Source organism: Achroia grisella, unplaced genomic scaffold (assembly GCF_030625045.1).
Source record: "Achroia grisella isolate CSIRO2021 unplaced genomic scaffold, CSIRO_AGI_Agris_v1 utg157, whole genome shotgun sequence".
NCBI classification, from domain to species: domain Eukaryota; kingdom Metazoa; phylum Arthropoda; class Insecta; order Lepidoptera; family Pyralidae; genus Achroia; species Achroia grisella.
The window spans coordinates 1,413,857-1,431,561 of record NW_026712653.1 but is presented as its reverse complement, the minus strand read 5'-3'; the positions used below and the strand labels follow the sequence as shown (position 1 = coordinate 1,431,561).

At 34.5% G+C, this 17,705-nt stretch overlaps 1 protein-coding gene across 2 annotated transcripts in view; it reads right to left on the bottom strand.

Annotated features, from left to right (window-relative positions):
* Positions 1 to 17,705, bottom strand: part of LOC131841043 (protein tiptop) — a 455,231-nt gene that overhangs the window by 10,903 nt on the left and 426,623 nt on the right. For both annotated transcript variants that reach the window (XM_059189277.1, XM_059189276.1), the window contains exon 4: positions 1,727 to 1,901. In XM_059189277.1, coding sequence (XP_059045260.1) covers positions 1,727 to 1,901 — 175 coding nt within the window. The remainder of the gene's footprint in view (positions 1 to 1,726; positions 1,902 to 17,705) is intronic.

Genomic DNA, 17,705 nt, shown 5'->3' with positions numbered 1-17,705 from the left:
ATAATTACTTTCGCATTTATAATATTATATGGCAACCGCAAGTGACACCCCTGGTGCTTCAGGCGTCCATAGGCTACGGTAACCATTTACCATCAGATGGGCCGTATGCTTGTTTACCACCATAGTAGTATAAAAAAAAATATTAATATTTTTTTGTGAATACAAACCACCAAATAAAGATTAACTAGATTAACAGAATTATGATTCTGTAAGCACATTTTTATTTATACCTAGATGTACCGCGACTTCGTCCGCGTGGAATTTAACTTTATTTTTCTAAAACAAAAGAAATTTTCTAAAATAAAAGTAGCCTAAGTTACTCCTTATTACATCAGCTACCTGTCAAAAAAAGTCCCGTCAAAATCGGTCTAGCCATTTCAGAGATTAGCCGGAACAAACACACCGACAGACAGACAGACAAAAATTATAAAAAATGTTATTTTGGTGTATGTACCGTATATATATTGATATGCATGTAGTAAAAACGGTTATTTCAGTGTTACAAACAGACACAATTTTATTTATATGTATAGATTAATTTAAGCTTTGCTCTCATAAATACAATATTGTTAAAACGTCTACTTTATGTCCTTTGTGAGTGAACTACTATTAATCTAACATTACTAGAGACAACGGCTTGTGTCATCACAAACTAGAACAAGAATAGATGAACCGTCACAATGAAATTCTAGATCATTTTTAAAGACAATGCCCACTATAACTGTCACTGTAGTTTGTCTATTTGTTTCTCTAACTCTACCAAACTCTACAGTCTCGTTTATGTCAAATTCAACTTTATTCCTTGGTAATAGAGGTTGTAATGGTAGTTCTCCGTTATCGAGTGAGTTGACGGTTGACAACTGATTGTGGAAAACAATGGGATCGTTAAAATGGACACCAGATGACGACCGGACCACCGCCGTCACGTGCACAATGAGGTTGGATGCTGTGAATGTGTTGGGTTGAGCAAGAGATTATACTATGATTTGTTGACTTCCGAAGTTTCCAATGATATGGATTGGAATTAAGAAAGTAATTAGCCATGTTATGAATAGAATAGAAAATCATTTATTCAAATATTTATTCAAATAAACTTACATTGAAGCACTTTTGAATAGTTATAACATTTTTTTTTTTAATCTACCGCTCATTCGGAATGCTGTCTCATCACAAGAAGAACAAGCAAGAAACTTGTGTGTTGCTCTTTTAAATAATTTATTCTTACTTACAATTTAAGTTTAAGTGTGTGAATACAAACCACCATTTAGCACTAATTCAATGAAATAATAAAATCTTTAAAGTAATATAAATTGTGAATAGTGTAAAAACTAAATATATAAAACATTTAGGTTTGGGATTAAATCTAAATGTTTCCGTGATATATGGATCAGAAATTGCACAGGGATGCAATCTCGACGACCTCGGTGGTCTAACTTAATACACCGCTTTAATTTCCCAAGGTCGCGGGTTCGCTCCTCGCACAGTGCAAACATTTGTATTCATGAGTATGATTATTTGTATCGGTCTGAGTGTTTCCTATGTATATTGTCTTTATTTAAAAATAATCTAAGTATTTATATCCGTTGTCTAGTACTTATAACACAAGCTCTGCTTATCGTGAGACTAAGGTTATTTATTGTCTCGAATGAGACGAGTCTAGTACTAGTAATTTTTTTTTTAAATATGAATAAAAAAATATTTGTTATGATGTAAAATAAGAACTGACCGCTCTGCATTGGGGTCCTGTATCAGCGTGGCCGGTATGCTGTGCTCGATGTCTCTCTCGTCGGGGACGGGAGAGGCGCGGGATGCTGGGGACACGGAGCGGGACCCTTCCCCCTCGCCCCGCTCCTGACGCTCGACGCGCTCCTTCACACCGCTCTCGGGGCTGGTTGCTTCTTCTGTGAACAAGAGGAAAGAGTAAAATTAGTCATCATTATCATTATCATCATGTGAGATCTGTCCAGCTGTAGTAATTAACTAATTATATTTTTATAATAGAATGGTGCATCCATCTCCTCTGACGGTTTACTGCTAGCGGGACACCAGTCGTGGACGATAAGATAAGACGGTCACATTCCTTAACGCATTTCGTTAGATAGTTTGCAATTCATAAAAAAAAATAAAGAAAATTATAAATTGGCATAATAACTACTAGATATTGTATACTATGATTATGTCAATAATCAGTAATGAACTACAAACAGAAAAGAACTTGAACACGCACCTAAACAATACAATAGTGGAGAGCTCGGCTGTACTCACAATCGATACAATTAATCACGATAACCGCGACACTTTAAAACTGTATTTAGGTTGAATTAAAAAGGAAATTACAGATAACAACAATCGATTTATTGCGATCGTCCATCATCAATACAGTAATAAATAGATAGATACTGATATTGAAGATAAAACGAGGAAAATTACCCTAAAACGGGGGCATCATAGCGGACACACTGGTACGAACATTGCGCAAACAACATATGATTAATGATTGATTGCATATTACGTTAGTCATCGGACTGGACGGATCAATTATTCAAAGTTCGTTATCTATTGACATAATTCTTGAAGATAAACCAATTGATATCGTAGGCATAGGTTTAAACGATTTTTCTGGGTAATTTCAGATTGCCGGTCAAAGCGAAATAACTTTACGTAAGTATTTTGAAGAAACTGTCGTCATTTATAAATGTAATCCAGTATCGTTTAAAACGATACGATACGATAAACGATACTGGATTTTGAATACTTTTCAAATGAAACTATATAATTACACATTGTTTTTAAGCATGTAGGGCGTAGATATAATTAAATCTATATATCTATAAGTTTATATATATAATACATATACCCGGGTGAAGCCGGGGCGAGTAGCTAGTTCAACTATAAATCAAAGTTCAGAATTTTAGCTAAATTTTAATTGGCCATATACTTTTAATATAGATCAGGTCTTAAATATAGGAAAATAAATAGACATAAACAAAACGCATTCAATCAGCAGTCATGACAGTCTAAATTCACCCACAATCTAACAGTAAGAAATCAAGTGTAAAAACCAAAAAAGGAACGCACCGAGCAACTTTCGCTCCGATTATGAAGTTATCGTCCGAAATCGACCAAAAAAAGTTATATGAAATCGGAGAGCGCCGAAAATCGGCGCCGCGGTGGCCTGAGGTCCGCTTATTTCACTGTCCACTGGCTCGTAAACCGCGTTTCTGTTCGCTAATTGATTAAAACGCAGCACGTCAATCCGGCGGATGGTAAAGATGTGCTGGCGAGCCGAGCGCCCCGGGCGATTCGATGCATCGCTCTCGGAGAATCGTTTGAATGAACTCGATCCTGATCAAAGGAAGCCAGCGCATCCGCTCAGTCGTCTGTTTGTGAACGTTCTCCAGAGTCAATTTTAAATGACATGTTCCTTTAACGTGACGCGTTTGAATTATTGCTGCAGACAAATGCTCCTACCATTGAGTTACACCGGTTTAGTCAAAACTAGCGAATGCATCATAATGTAGCTATCATTGGGTCAAAGTTTTGGATTAAAGTATGAAGTATTGAATGATCTGAATACTAGTATATAGTGTGAATGAGACAGAAGGATGGTGAAACATATATATATATTTTATTTTAAATTCAATTCTTCACACATCATATTTTTTTAACTTCTAATATATGGAGTATCAGGTGTTTTATACGTATAGCATCTTAGAAGATCTATAACATTCAAAGTTTAATTAATTAGGAAAAATTATATTTGTTCCTAGGACATTTTTCTTTATAACATAACAAACGAGTAAGTAATTACCGCCGCCCATGAGTACCCTCAACACCAGGGGAATTGCAATTGCATTGCCAGCCTTTTCAGAGGAACTAAGCTCTATTCCTGAATGTTTCAATATCGGTTCGGATAAAATATTGGTAGAAGATGATTCCACAAGATTGTTAGTTTTTGTATATTTTAATTTAAATTAATTTTTTATCATTTTCTTGCGAGTTACCTTCTTAATTAGGCATATTGTGATAAAAAACTGTATTAGTAAAATGAGTCTACATAATCCAATAAATAAAGATTAATACAAAAAATGTCACCAATCTGAGGATGTAAATCATCAATTGATTAAAGCATCCGAGATTAACTTAAAGATCTATTGTTCTAATCAAAGAATTCGTTACAGCAACTTACTTACCATTCACAATAGGAACTGACTCAGCACATTTTAAAGCGTACAAAAATCACGAAACAATGGTTTAATTTCACCGAGATTCGGCGTGAAATCGACATGATATCCTATGATCGATAATAGGCATCGATTGTAACAGAAAGGCAAACGAAAGGAATCGAATCGTACATCTCGAATAATCTCGATTAAATCGATAACAACAAAATTGGGACGTCAGAGACATCGCGTTTCGTTCGATTTTCAAATTTATATTTTAGATATTTAGTGATCACTCATAGTTTGGAATACAAAGTGTATTCGATTTTCAAATTTCTATTAACTAAGAATATAAATTTGAAAATCGAACGAAACGCGATGAATTACTGTCAAACTCAAATAAAAATTAAAATACAAATTAAAGTTGATATATATGTTTAATATGTGCTTTATAGATATACATATATTAGAATACATATTAATAAAAGTAAAAGTACATATGCACTTAATAATTAATTCTAATTAACTTTATAATAACTATTAATTATATTAGTAATTGCCCCTACTAGCCCCTGGCCCTATTATTTACTACTAGCTACTGGGCCCATGGTATTGAATCAAACAACGTGATCAAGTATGAATATAAAAACTTTTTTACTTTTTGTTTAAAAAGTAAAATATAATTAGAATTCCGAAATTTGAAATTTATAAATTCTATAAGTTTGATACCATAACATGTGTTAAGAATATATTTTTATTTTGTTAAAGTATTTAATACACAACAAGAAAGTGATCTTATTTTTTGGGCCCGTTATTCATAATATTTGGATGATAACTGATTTATTTATCTTAAAAGAAAGGTATTTTTAAGTTCTACAATAATTATAGCTTAATATGAATATGTCCACTACATACCCTAACTAGGTATGGCCGGCGGATTCGTCTGCTTATTGACATATATCTGTGCTCATAGTAATTGTATCATCTCAATGAAAATTAAGATGAAAACAAATTGTTGTCTTCATATTAACTTTCATTGAGATCTCTTTAACCGTCACAAGGTAACTGACAGACAGACTTTTGAATTCTTATACTAATATTACGAATAAAAAAAATAAAGTACCACCTATTTCAGTCGCCAAGCTGTCTGGTACTTGAATAGTGTTACAGAGTTCGAAGATGTCATTCATAAAGTGATATTTCACTTTTAAATATAAATTATACAATAACTTATAATCTATATTATATATTATTCATATATCTTGATAAGTTCGTCTGGTACATTTGTCACTAAGTGATAACACCGCGTACATTATGTTTTTCCTATCTTTCAGTACAGTCCTTGAGCAAAGTTTATATATAACCTTCTGTATTATATAAATGCAATATAAACATATAAGACCGATTTTTGTTTATGACTACTCTAATGCTGGCCGCAGATGGCCTTTACAGCTTCACCGGACGATAGGGGCGAGTGCAGATGGCACTCCAAACACGCGGAAGGACTTATGAAGCGGCTGGTAGCCAACTCCCGCTTGACGGATACGATTTTAGTCTGAGGGCACCGCTAGTGGTTCGAACCTCGGCTCAGGCCGTCGTAATATCAGTCCCCTTTTGAATTGGATGGGGGATTGATCGGAGGGGTTTCTTTTGTGTTATTGACAAATTCATAGGACTCTGACTCTGATTTACTTATTTCCCCCCTCTTATGTAACATATGAGGTGGTAAATACGGTAAGAAATCCTTCATTACTAATGTGGTCCATTGCTATCAATGTACCATGTTAAAATCCCATGGAAACCACCGTGTTAAATTCCTAGTAAATTTGCCTCGATGGCCTAACTAACCCGACCTCATGCTCATCTCATCATCCTCCACTGGTCCCCCGCCAGCGTAAACCGTTAACGCAGGCGGATGCACCATTCCATTATCATCTCTTAAAAAAAATATCAAAGTATATTACAAATATAAAAGGGGAAAAGGACTTATTAGTAATGTGATCCAATCCCATTGCTATCAATATACCATGGTAGGTTGACCTCCACGCGGTTGGCCTTGGAAACCATCACGTTAAATTTGCCACGATGGGCTAACTGATCCGACCTCATGCTCAATTTATCATCGTCCACTGGTGCCCCGCCAGCGTAAACCGTTAGCACTCACGGGTGCACCATTGCAATATCAATAAAAAATCATTATCATTACATAATATAAAACAAAGTCGCTGTCGCTGTCTGTCCGTCCCTATGTATGCTTAAATTTTTAAAACTACGCAATTGATTATGTAGCGGGTTTTTTTAATAGATAGAGTGATTCAAGAGGAAGGTTTATATATATATATAATATGTACACCCCGCAAAGCCGGGGCGAGTAGCTAGTATATAAATAAGTAGAAGTACAATGCCTATATTAACATTTTTCACATTAAGCACTGATTGAGCTTACACGATATACGGACGGTCACGTACACTGATAATCATTTTAATGTTTATTTACTTTGTCAAAGCGTCATTATTGACATGTACAAATATTTTTAAACATGTTTTAAGTACCGTGCAGACTGACTGCTTTTGGCGTCATTGTGCAATGACAACTTTGTTGATTACTATAAAGGATATGGGTTTGATTTAAATTGGCCAGGATGGGCTAACTACCTCCATTGGTGCCCTGCCAGTGTATACTGTTAGCGCAAACTTGTGCACCATTCCAATATCATCTACAAAAACCACTTTGGGTTATTTAGCCACGATAGGCTATCTGACCTGACTTATGGTTGTTATATCATCCTCCAAAAACTGGTTTAGCCTTATTTGGCAATAACATGGGCTAACTGACCTAACCTCATGGTCGTTCTATCATCCTCCACTGGTGCTCCAGCGTATACCATTACTGCAATCGCGTGCACCATTCCAATATCATCTACAAAAACCGCTTTGGGTGATATGTATATCATCCTCCACTGGTGCCCCAGCGTATACCATTACTACAAACGCATGCACCATTCCAATATCATCTACAAAAACCGCTTTAGCCTTATTTGGCAATAAGATGTGCTAACTGACCTAATCTCATATCATCCTCCACTGGTGCTCCAGCATATACCATTACTACAAACGTGTGCACCATTCCAAAATCATCTACAAAAACTGCTTTAGCCTTATTTGGCAATAAAATGGGCTAACTGACCTAATCTCATGGTTGTATATCATCCTCCACTGGTGCTCCAGCGTATACCATTACTACAAACGCGTGCACCATTCCAATATCATCTACAAAAACCGCTTAGCCTTGTTTGGCAATAAAATGGGCTAATTGACCTAACCTCATGGTTGTATATCATCCTCCATTACTATACAAAATCGCGTGCACCATTCCAATATCATCTACAAAAACCGCTTTGGGTTATATGTATATCATCCTCCACTGGTGCCCCAGCGTATACCATTACTGCAATCGCGTGCACGATTCCAATATCATCTACAAAAACCACTTTGGGTTATATGTATATCATCCTCCACTGGTGCCCCAGCGTATACCATTACTGCAATCGCGTGCACCATTCCAATATCATCTACAAAAACCGTGGAAATACTTTTACGTGTACTAAGCCCGGCTAATCTATGTTTTTCTAATTTTTTTTCAGTAAATACAGTAATAACTCTATCACTACTATAACTAATATCCAATGCAAATAAACATTATCGTACCGCAAACAAAACTTACAGCTAAGTTGCGAAAGCCATGTAGTTATCTACATGTCATGTAGATTAAATACCATCTGCTTTGTGATTGATCACGAGATATATGACACGATCCTCAGCGTATTTATTAAAATACACTGATAATAGGTTTGAGGCCTTAACTTTAGTTAACTATTCCGATTTAGATAGGTCGCGAGTACGAATTTGGTTGATACTAAAAAAGCTGACTCAGCTGATATGCCAGAACCACTGCCACTTCAGCTGACTTTGACAGGTAGAGTGAAACTCCGAGGATAGCTCTCCAATCCATAATTATCTATAAAAATAACAATCATCATCAATCATACATTATCCTTCCACGTCATGTCTATAGTCACAGATTAAAAACAAACTGCTTAGGTAGACTTTAACATTAGGTCTACCTCGGTGAAGTATAAATTATTATACATAAACTAGAGGTCGTTCATTAATAGACTTGACAAGATTTATGGTGTGATAAATTAAATTTATAACCGAAGTTCCCAACTAAAATCAATAGTATCAAATCAAATTGCTTGAATCATAACCGACCTATCAGTTGAAAAAGTTCATTGCATTTGAATGTGGGCTGTGGGCTAAAATGGTAATAAATTCCATTTATTAACGAACTAGCAGATGACCCCGGCTTCGTCTCAATTCTTATTACTTTTGTGAAATAGAAGCAGAAATAATCTATATTCAAATAAACTTAATATAAGCACTTTTGAATGGTTACATTTTTTTTCGGAACGCAGACTCATCACAAGAAACTTGTGTGTTGCTCTTTTAACTAAATGTTGTTTTAAGTATATTTACATTGATGACATATATATGAGATTTGTATATATTGATCTGAATCTAAACATGTATAACATATATTTGAAAAGAATAAATACAAGCTGAGTTTCTTGTCAGTTCTTCTCATCTCGAAATCAATCCGAACTGACGGTAGATTTGAGTCTGTAATAGACCTACATGAATAAAGATATGTTGAATTTAGATTTTTTTTATATTAATATTTTGTTTATACTATCACGGTAGCAAACAAGCACACGGCCCATCTGGTTAAGTCTCTTACTCCTCGTGTTACGGGTGCTCATGGTTGGTGGTTACTTGATCACTTACCATCAGGTAAGCCGCCAGCTCGTTTGTCTCCTATACTATAAAAAAATAGGCGATCTAATAACCTCTCTTCGTAGTCGGTTACCAGAAGCATCATTATCACGTCGATAAATATTAATTAATGAACTGTCACGTTGAATATTGGCTTTCACTCAACGTTCGAAATAATACAAAAAATAATTACAGATTAATCACATAAATATATAAGATATATATAACATAATTTCTGGCGGTTATCATAATATTAGATACTCCCTGAAGTAATATTCAATGTGTGTTAAAAGATATTTTTAAACTTTAATATTATGACGGTCTACGATGGTCGCGGATTCGATCCTCGCACGGCACAAACATTTGTATTCATGAGTATGATTTTTCGTATCGCTCTGGGCGTTTAATATGTATAATATGTTACGAAAAAATATATATCTATGTACTGATACAAGTGTATCAGTTATCTAGTACCCATAACACAAGCTTTAGCTAGCTTAACTTGGGTCTAGATGGCGCTGTGTGAATTGTCCTGATATTATTATTATTACACTAATATGAGATTATTATTATTACACATACAAATGTATGAATTTCTCGGCTTGTTCTATACTATAACACGCATGAATTATATATATAAACCTTCCTCTTGAATCACTCTATCTATTGCTGAAAACTGCATTGAAATTCGTTGCATAATTCAAAAGATATAAACGGACAGACAGCGGCAGCGACTTTATTATCATACATACGACAATTTTATTTTAACAATATATATATTGTCCTGTCTTCATCTAATGCCATGATATACAATAGTAAGAGTGTGGTACTGTTCATAGGCGGTTATCATTTATTAATTTTCTATCACTCAATTTATTAGCAAATTTCGTTCTACAAAAGTACTATAATATAAAACATGCGTGTTAAGGGTTAAAAATGGAAGGTATTAATGCGCCCCACGATTGTAAGAATCTACTCGAGATCCATCTCAATACGTCAGCCGTTCGTGTGTAGAGATGGCAGTCAATAAATCGCAGTCAAGAGACGATAAATCGTAATGCTAATTGGCACACACGAATGTTCGAATAATCGAATTTGTCCACCCGGGAGATGGTTTTATTAACTCGATCTAACCGGTTTATCTGGAGACGAACTAAAAAATCATTATTAGGTGTAGAAACAATAGTACCTAATATTTCAATTCAAATTATATCTTAGACCGCCATAACTGAGACGGGCACCATATGTAGACGGGTGTTTGGTCATAAAAAAAAATCATTACTAGGTAAACTTAAAATTCTTAGCCCTGAATATGACTATTATCTGACTGCACTAAGAATCAGTTTTTATTTTTCTAACTACTCTAATGCTGTTGACCGCAGCTGGCCTTTACAGCTTCACCGGACGATAGGAGGCGAGTGCAGATGACACTCCAAACCCGCGGAAGGAAGGAGCGGCTGAAGGCAAACTCCCGCCTGACGGATACGACTTTAGTTTAGGGCACCACTAGGGGTTCGAACTTCGGCTCAGGCCGTCGTAACATCGATCCCGTTGAATTGGACGGGGGATCGATCGGAGGGGGAAGTGAGGATGAGTGCATAGCGATTACTATGTTGATTATCGCATGCCTCTTGTTATTGTGTTATTATTTATATAAAAAAACATCTATTCAAAAGAGCAACACACAAGTTTCTTGCTCATTCTTCTTGTGCTAAATCTGCATTCCGAATGAGTGGTAGAATCAAAAATATGACTATTCAAAAGTGCTTGTATTGAGTTTGTTTGAATAATGATTACTTCTAATTCTATAACTTTTTTTATTCGACTGTGACCTGCATAGATCTATTATGCTCGCTCTTTTTTAAGGTTAGCAACCTTCTTCTTCTATTCTGCTTGCTGTGCCCAACAGGATCCATAATTAACCTACTTTGAAATATATCTGTCTATTATAAAATTATGGAATGCAAAGCATAAATAAATAAATAGACTCGTCAGGAATAAGACTTGAAGGATATTCTTAGCAGCAACTGTTTTTATCTCCTCAGGATAGAGTGTCCTATGCAAAGGAGACATTTCGTTTATGCATGAGTGAGCTACAACAACATAGGATGTGTAGTGGCTTTTCCTCTTCAGCTTGGAAAAATCTGCAGATTGTATTAGGTACAGAAAAAACAATATTTCAATTAAAATCAATTTTTAAAGCTGAGAAAGAATCTCGATATGTTCAATACAGTGGATACTATGGAAATCAAATAAGGGGAGGATTTTATTAGTAATGGGGATTAGAGATTAGATTCCATTGCAAGCAAATACACTATGTTAGCTCGACGAGCACGCGGTCACCCCTGGTAGATAACTCGTTAGTTAATCTGTGAGGTTGAACTCAACCTGACAGATTACTAGCAATGAATCCATTAGTCTACATTACTATCCTATTCCCTCAACATTGCCGATGTTATATATGTGTTAATAGTGCAAATAGATGATTTATCTATCTATATATATTTATAAAAAGCACCAGAATATTGTTGGGTAACAGGACAGACCGCGAGAGGCGCCGAGGCGCAACAAGTACTCGTAACAATTTGTAATTGTCACTCGCCTGTCCCCGCGCCCTGCACTGTCGACGATTTATTAAGAAGTGTACCCCTAATTTGGTATACTCTACAGATTGGGTTAGAATTATGTCATAGAAACATAATAAAAATTTATAAAAAAGAAATTCATAAGTGCTTAAAAATTATAGGTTGCTAGATGTGCTCGTGGTTTCACTCGCGTGAAATCTATAGCCTATATGTTATTCTGATGTATAAACTATATTACTGTAAAGTTTCATCAAAATCCGTTCGGTAGTTTTTGCGTGAAAGAGTAACAAACATCCATCCACACTCACAAACTTTCGCAATTACAATCTATACACATAAATAAAAATGGAGTCTCTGTTTGTAATATTGAAATCAAAATAACATTTTTTACAATTTTTGTCTGTCTGTCTGTTTCTCTGTTTGTTCCGGCTAATCTCTGAAATGGCTGGACTGATTTTGACGGGACATTTTTGGCACGTAGCATTAGCTTGTATTACATTAGTAATAAGGAGTAACTAGGCTACTTTAATTTTAGAAACATTAATTTATTTTAGACAAGTTCCAAGTTAAATTCCACGCGGACGAAGTCGCGTGTACAGCTAGCATTAAAATGAGATAACTAGGTGACTCGGTAAATGTTGTTTTGTCATATATATTAGTATTGCTATTATAAAGTAGTGGTTGTTGGTAGAAGAATGAAAATATAGAGTGTCGAGTCATTGTGAAAAATAGATATAAAAAATATTTAAAAAAACATTGAGAGGGATCACCCTTATCTGTGAGATGTATGAACAATAGTTTACCTACTCTCAGACCTACTGACAATATATACACAAAATTTCATAAGAATCGGCCAAGCCGTTTCGCAGTATTTTTGTATATAAACATGGTTACACGTGAATTTTATACATATATTAGATTATTATTATTATTATTACATATCTTAAAAAAGGGAAAATATTGCAGCCATTGGTTTTCAAATATAATTTAGACTATATCACTATATCAAGTATACACCATGTATACTTAATTTGTACGAGTTTAAATATAAAAAAAATGTATATAACATATTATTACATAAATATTCTATTTTGCAACGGAATATCCCACATTACTTCATATTTTTTCCAAAAAAATATCCTTAACATATCGATTAGAATTCACAAAAAACATTAATATCTTAGTCAGGTCTGTAATACAATATTTATTTATAAGAACAATAGTTTTTAGTTAAAACAAGTATTCATTTACATCTAAAACGTTTGTAGATTTCCCATAACATCTTTATAAAACGAACAAAATCCAAATTCCATTAAAAAATCATTAGGTAACAATCGATTAATTCACAGCAATACGTGTACGATAACGATATCACCATCTAGGTATGACCTCACCGATTCGATACATCAATCGATAAAGGACATCGAGCTCTCGATAAACCAGCCACGTAATTATATATCGCATTAATATCATAAATATCAATCAATGTCACGGAGCGAAGTTAAATTAATACCTTTATGAATCGAGTGTCGCCGGGTATCAATCAAGTGTCGGCAGAGATTGATGGGTGGTGTCGAGCGACGAAACAGTATAAAACATCCATCATATTATGGGTTCGATATCACGATTTTTTTCAAAATTAGTCTAGCTTTAATGAGCGTACAATGTGGGCTGAAAAGTTTAAATAATACACGTCCATTGGTTGAAATTTGAACGTAATTAATAATCACAGACGTTGGCAGTTACACAGGCAATAGAGTATCTGTGTGTCAAATACATGGTAGTGTGTAATGTTTTTTTTTCGTTTTTTATTACATTTTATACGCATAATTACAAAAAATATGAACATTCTGCACTCCTCTATATCTTCTAAATATATATAATTCAAAGGTGACTGACATAGTGATCTATCAACGCACAGTCCAAACCACTGGACGGATCGGGCTGAAATTTGGCATGCAGGTAGATGTTATGACGTAGGCACCCGCTAAGAAAGAAGATTTTGATTAATTCTACCCCTAAGGAGATAAAATAAGGGATGAAAGTTTGTATGAAACTTTGTCAATTTTAAACCGATCGGGCTGAGACTTTGCATGCATAAAGATACTATGATGTAGGCATCCCCTAAGAATTTTGATAAATTCCACCCCTAAGGGGATAAAATAGGGGAGGAAAGTTTGTACAAATCTTCTTAGATTTTCGACTAAGGCATGATGCAGGATGTAAATGTATTAGTTGAACCTATCAGTACCTAATGGAACGAATAAATAAAGACGAACAAAATAATTTTTAGTTCTTTAGGCTACTTTTATTTTAGAAAAATAAAGTTAAATTCCACGCGGACGAAGTCGCGGGAACAGCTAGTAAACTATAAGTGTGCGAAATTTCATACACCTCCGTCAAATGACTTGTAGTTAGTAGTAGTTCAAATTGTATATAAACGCATTTTTTATAGCACGACCAAATAAGCTGCGGTGCCACTGGGGATAAGAAACCTTGACATTAGACGATGTCAGTGTCCAGAATGAGTGTAATTTAAAACGTCATTCAGTCGATATGTCATCATCAGTCAACAGTCCGGTGGCAAAAACTGTGAAGTCACGAAACACGGCCATGTTTATGTTAAGTGCTCGATAATTAATTTGTGTTCGTGATATTTTAATGGCGTATTGATTTAGCTGGCCCGCCGTTTCCCACAATAAAACCTTGGATACTTATCATTTGGTTTACGTTGAAGCAGTCATAAACTATTGCTATAGAAAAACTATTACATTTGGGCATCTGTTCCATCAAGTATTCGCTCGTAAATTAATACGTAATGTTATTGATAAGTTCATATCTAACTTTGGCTTACAAACAAAAAACTTAAAGAATGTTTAAATATATCAATATTTAAACAGTAGGTTTTTTTAAATAGATGATAATGGAATGGTGTACCAGCCAGGTTTAAAGGTTTACGCTGGCCAGTGGAGAATTGTAAGATGAACATGAGGTCAGATCAATTCATCAGAAATTTATCACGATGGTTTCCAGTGGGAACAGCGTGGAGGTAAACCTGATGTACCGTGACATTGTCAGCAATAGGGTCAACAGTCCACACTACTAACAGTTCCCTCCCTTAAACATTAGTTAAGTTTTTCGGTTTGTAAACCGATTGGAATAAAATAAGCACTAATTAAATAACTTTGGACTAGATGGCGCTGTGTGAATTGGCTAGGATTATTATTATTAAATCTAGGAGGGAATTGTTTAGGGAATCAGTGACTCCACCTTGTTACCCTATGTACAACATCTTATCTATATATATTTTTTTTTCTCTCAAGTATCTATGGAAACCATAAAATAATAATTGCATTTAATAATGTCTAGTAAGACAAATCCAATATTGTCTACTAAGCACTGCTGTGTCTAAACTGTGTCACCCCACCTTATATTTTCCTATTGTTATTTAGTATATAAGATCATTATTTCTATGTACATATTGTCAGTTTATCATCATCTGTAATATATATCGTCTCGACCAACAACATTTTATTATTTACCCGCAACAATTCTCATTCTTACCTTCAATGATGCCAGCATCACCGTTCCATTAATTCTTTTAAAAAATCTTAATATAATATATTAAAAAAAATAACAAAAACTAATCTTAATAATATTATAAACAGGAAAGTTTGTCAGTATGGATGTTTGTTACTCTTTCACACAAAAACTACTGAACTGATTGATGAAACTTTACAGTAATATAGCATCAGAATAACACATAGGCTATATTTTTTATTGAAATTCAACGCGTGTGAAACCACGAGCACAGCTAGTTTAACATAATACTTAGATTACTTATAATAATAAACAATAAAACCTAACACAAGGTTCACATAAACCCTTCATCCCTAATCTTCATCGAAAGTATACTCACAATAATATGAACGTAAACACCGCGGGGAAATATCTCTCGTGTCTGTAACAAACACCAAATCTATAGGGGTCGATTTGACCCCGCGGGATTAACCGGGAATGTGTGAAAAATCCGGGACGAAATCATGTCGGGGCCGTTGCGATCCGTATTTGTCAGCTGGCAGACGGCGGGACATCATTTTCATTAGTGGTGGGACACCAGACCATTTGTACTAATGTTTGGAAAGAGATGGGACAGGGTCGCGCAAATCCATCCATATTTTTTCCGGCTTTTTTCCCCGTCCGACCGCGGACGGGCTCGATGTACTTGTTTTAATACGAGAATATTTTTTGTTGGTTTATTAAACGCGTATTTCTAAGGGATATTTAAAATTATTATGTTTCTAATTAATTTGTGACACCTATTCAGATTGCTGTGATAGACTTTACAACTGGTAAAGCGTGAGAGCGACTCAAAGAGGTTTTTCATATTAAAATAAAACATACATTAATTTATTTATTCACCATCCACCCGCTGCTCGTCAGGTTACCATCATGACGGTTGTAACACTGACAAAATATCAGGAAGTCAATAATCTCTATATAGTATACTAGCTGTCCCGGCAAACGTTGTTTTGCCATATAAATTAATAACGCTATAAAAAAATAGGGGTTGATGATAGAAGGGAGAAAATTTAGGATTGTATGTATTTTTGTATGTTATATCATAAAAAAAATTCTCTAAAAAATAAAAATTTAGGACTACCCCTAAAATTTAGGGGGATGAAAAATAGATGTTGGCCGATTCTCAGACCTACTCAATACGCTCACAAAATTTCATGAGAATCAGTCAAGCCGTTTCGGAGGAGTATGGGAACGAAAACTGTGACACGAGAATTTTATATATAAGATTATGAAGTCCCTTCCGCTGCCTATTAGCTTAGATCAAAGGTTCCCAAACCTTTGTGTCGTAGACCCCTTGCCATATTTTCGGTTTTGGGTAGGCCCCTCATTCTTACCTGGTATTGATTTTTTGTAAATTGCAACTGTAGTAAAGTTTACAGTTAAAAACATAAAGTAAAAACAACAAGATGAGCGCTGTCGTAGACCCCTTGCAGTTTGTCATAGACCCCTGAGGGTCGATATAGACCAGTTTGGGAATCACTGGCTTAGATCTTTTGAACAACGCAACGGATTTTAATGCAGTTTTTAGCAATTGATAGAGTGATTTAAGAGGAAGGTTTATATAATAATAATAATCTCAGGACAATTCATACAGCGCCATCTAGACCCGAGTTAAACTAGCTAAAACTTGTGTTATGGGTACTAGATAACTCATAAATACATAGATATATATTTTTTGTAAATAATTACATATTATATATAGAAACCACCCAGACCGATACAAATAGTTATACTCATTAATACAAATGTTTGTGCCGTGCGAGGAATCGAACCCGCGACCATCGGAAGTAAGGCGGTAAATAAATACGATTAGTAAGAATTAAAAAGTGGTAAGGTACTGTGTTTTTTTTTTAAACATCAATTTCAGAAGAAGTGTCTTCATATTATTTTTCGTTAGTTTTATTCTGTTGTACAGATTTTTTTCTAACCACCTTTTTGAAATGTAAAAAGCTATAGAAACTTCCATCCCACTCAATCGTGTTCTCGAATGTTCTTAGAATGAATATTAACTAACAAATTAACACTGTTTTATCACTTTTAATAAATTATCACTTATCAATGGTTGACATCGCGTAATTAAAATTATAATGAGCCCAATGTTATTTAAGAACAAAACGCGCCAATATCTCTAGATCTCTGTCATAAAACGATGTTTTTACGATTGACATTTGATGTAAAAATAATCAAAATTTAATTTTAAATGTTTTTTTATAATGTATAATTTGAAAATTATGAGTAGTAGGTGTATATTAATTAGTTGGGAGTTTGAGATATGTTTTCAACATCACTTAATATTATTAATAGAAACAAATATTTATAATTAGTTAATTTATTTTATAATAACCATGCTCGTGGTTTCACCAGTGTCAAATTTCAATATAAGATATAGCCTATGTTATTCTGATGCATAGCTATATTACTGTAAAGTTTTATCAAAATCCATTCAGTAGTTTTTGCATGAAAGAGTAACAAACATCCATACTCACAAACATTTGCGATTATAATATTATTAAGTTATAATTATTGTTTTTAACAGATTCTA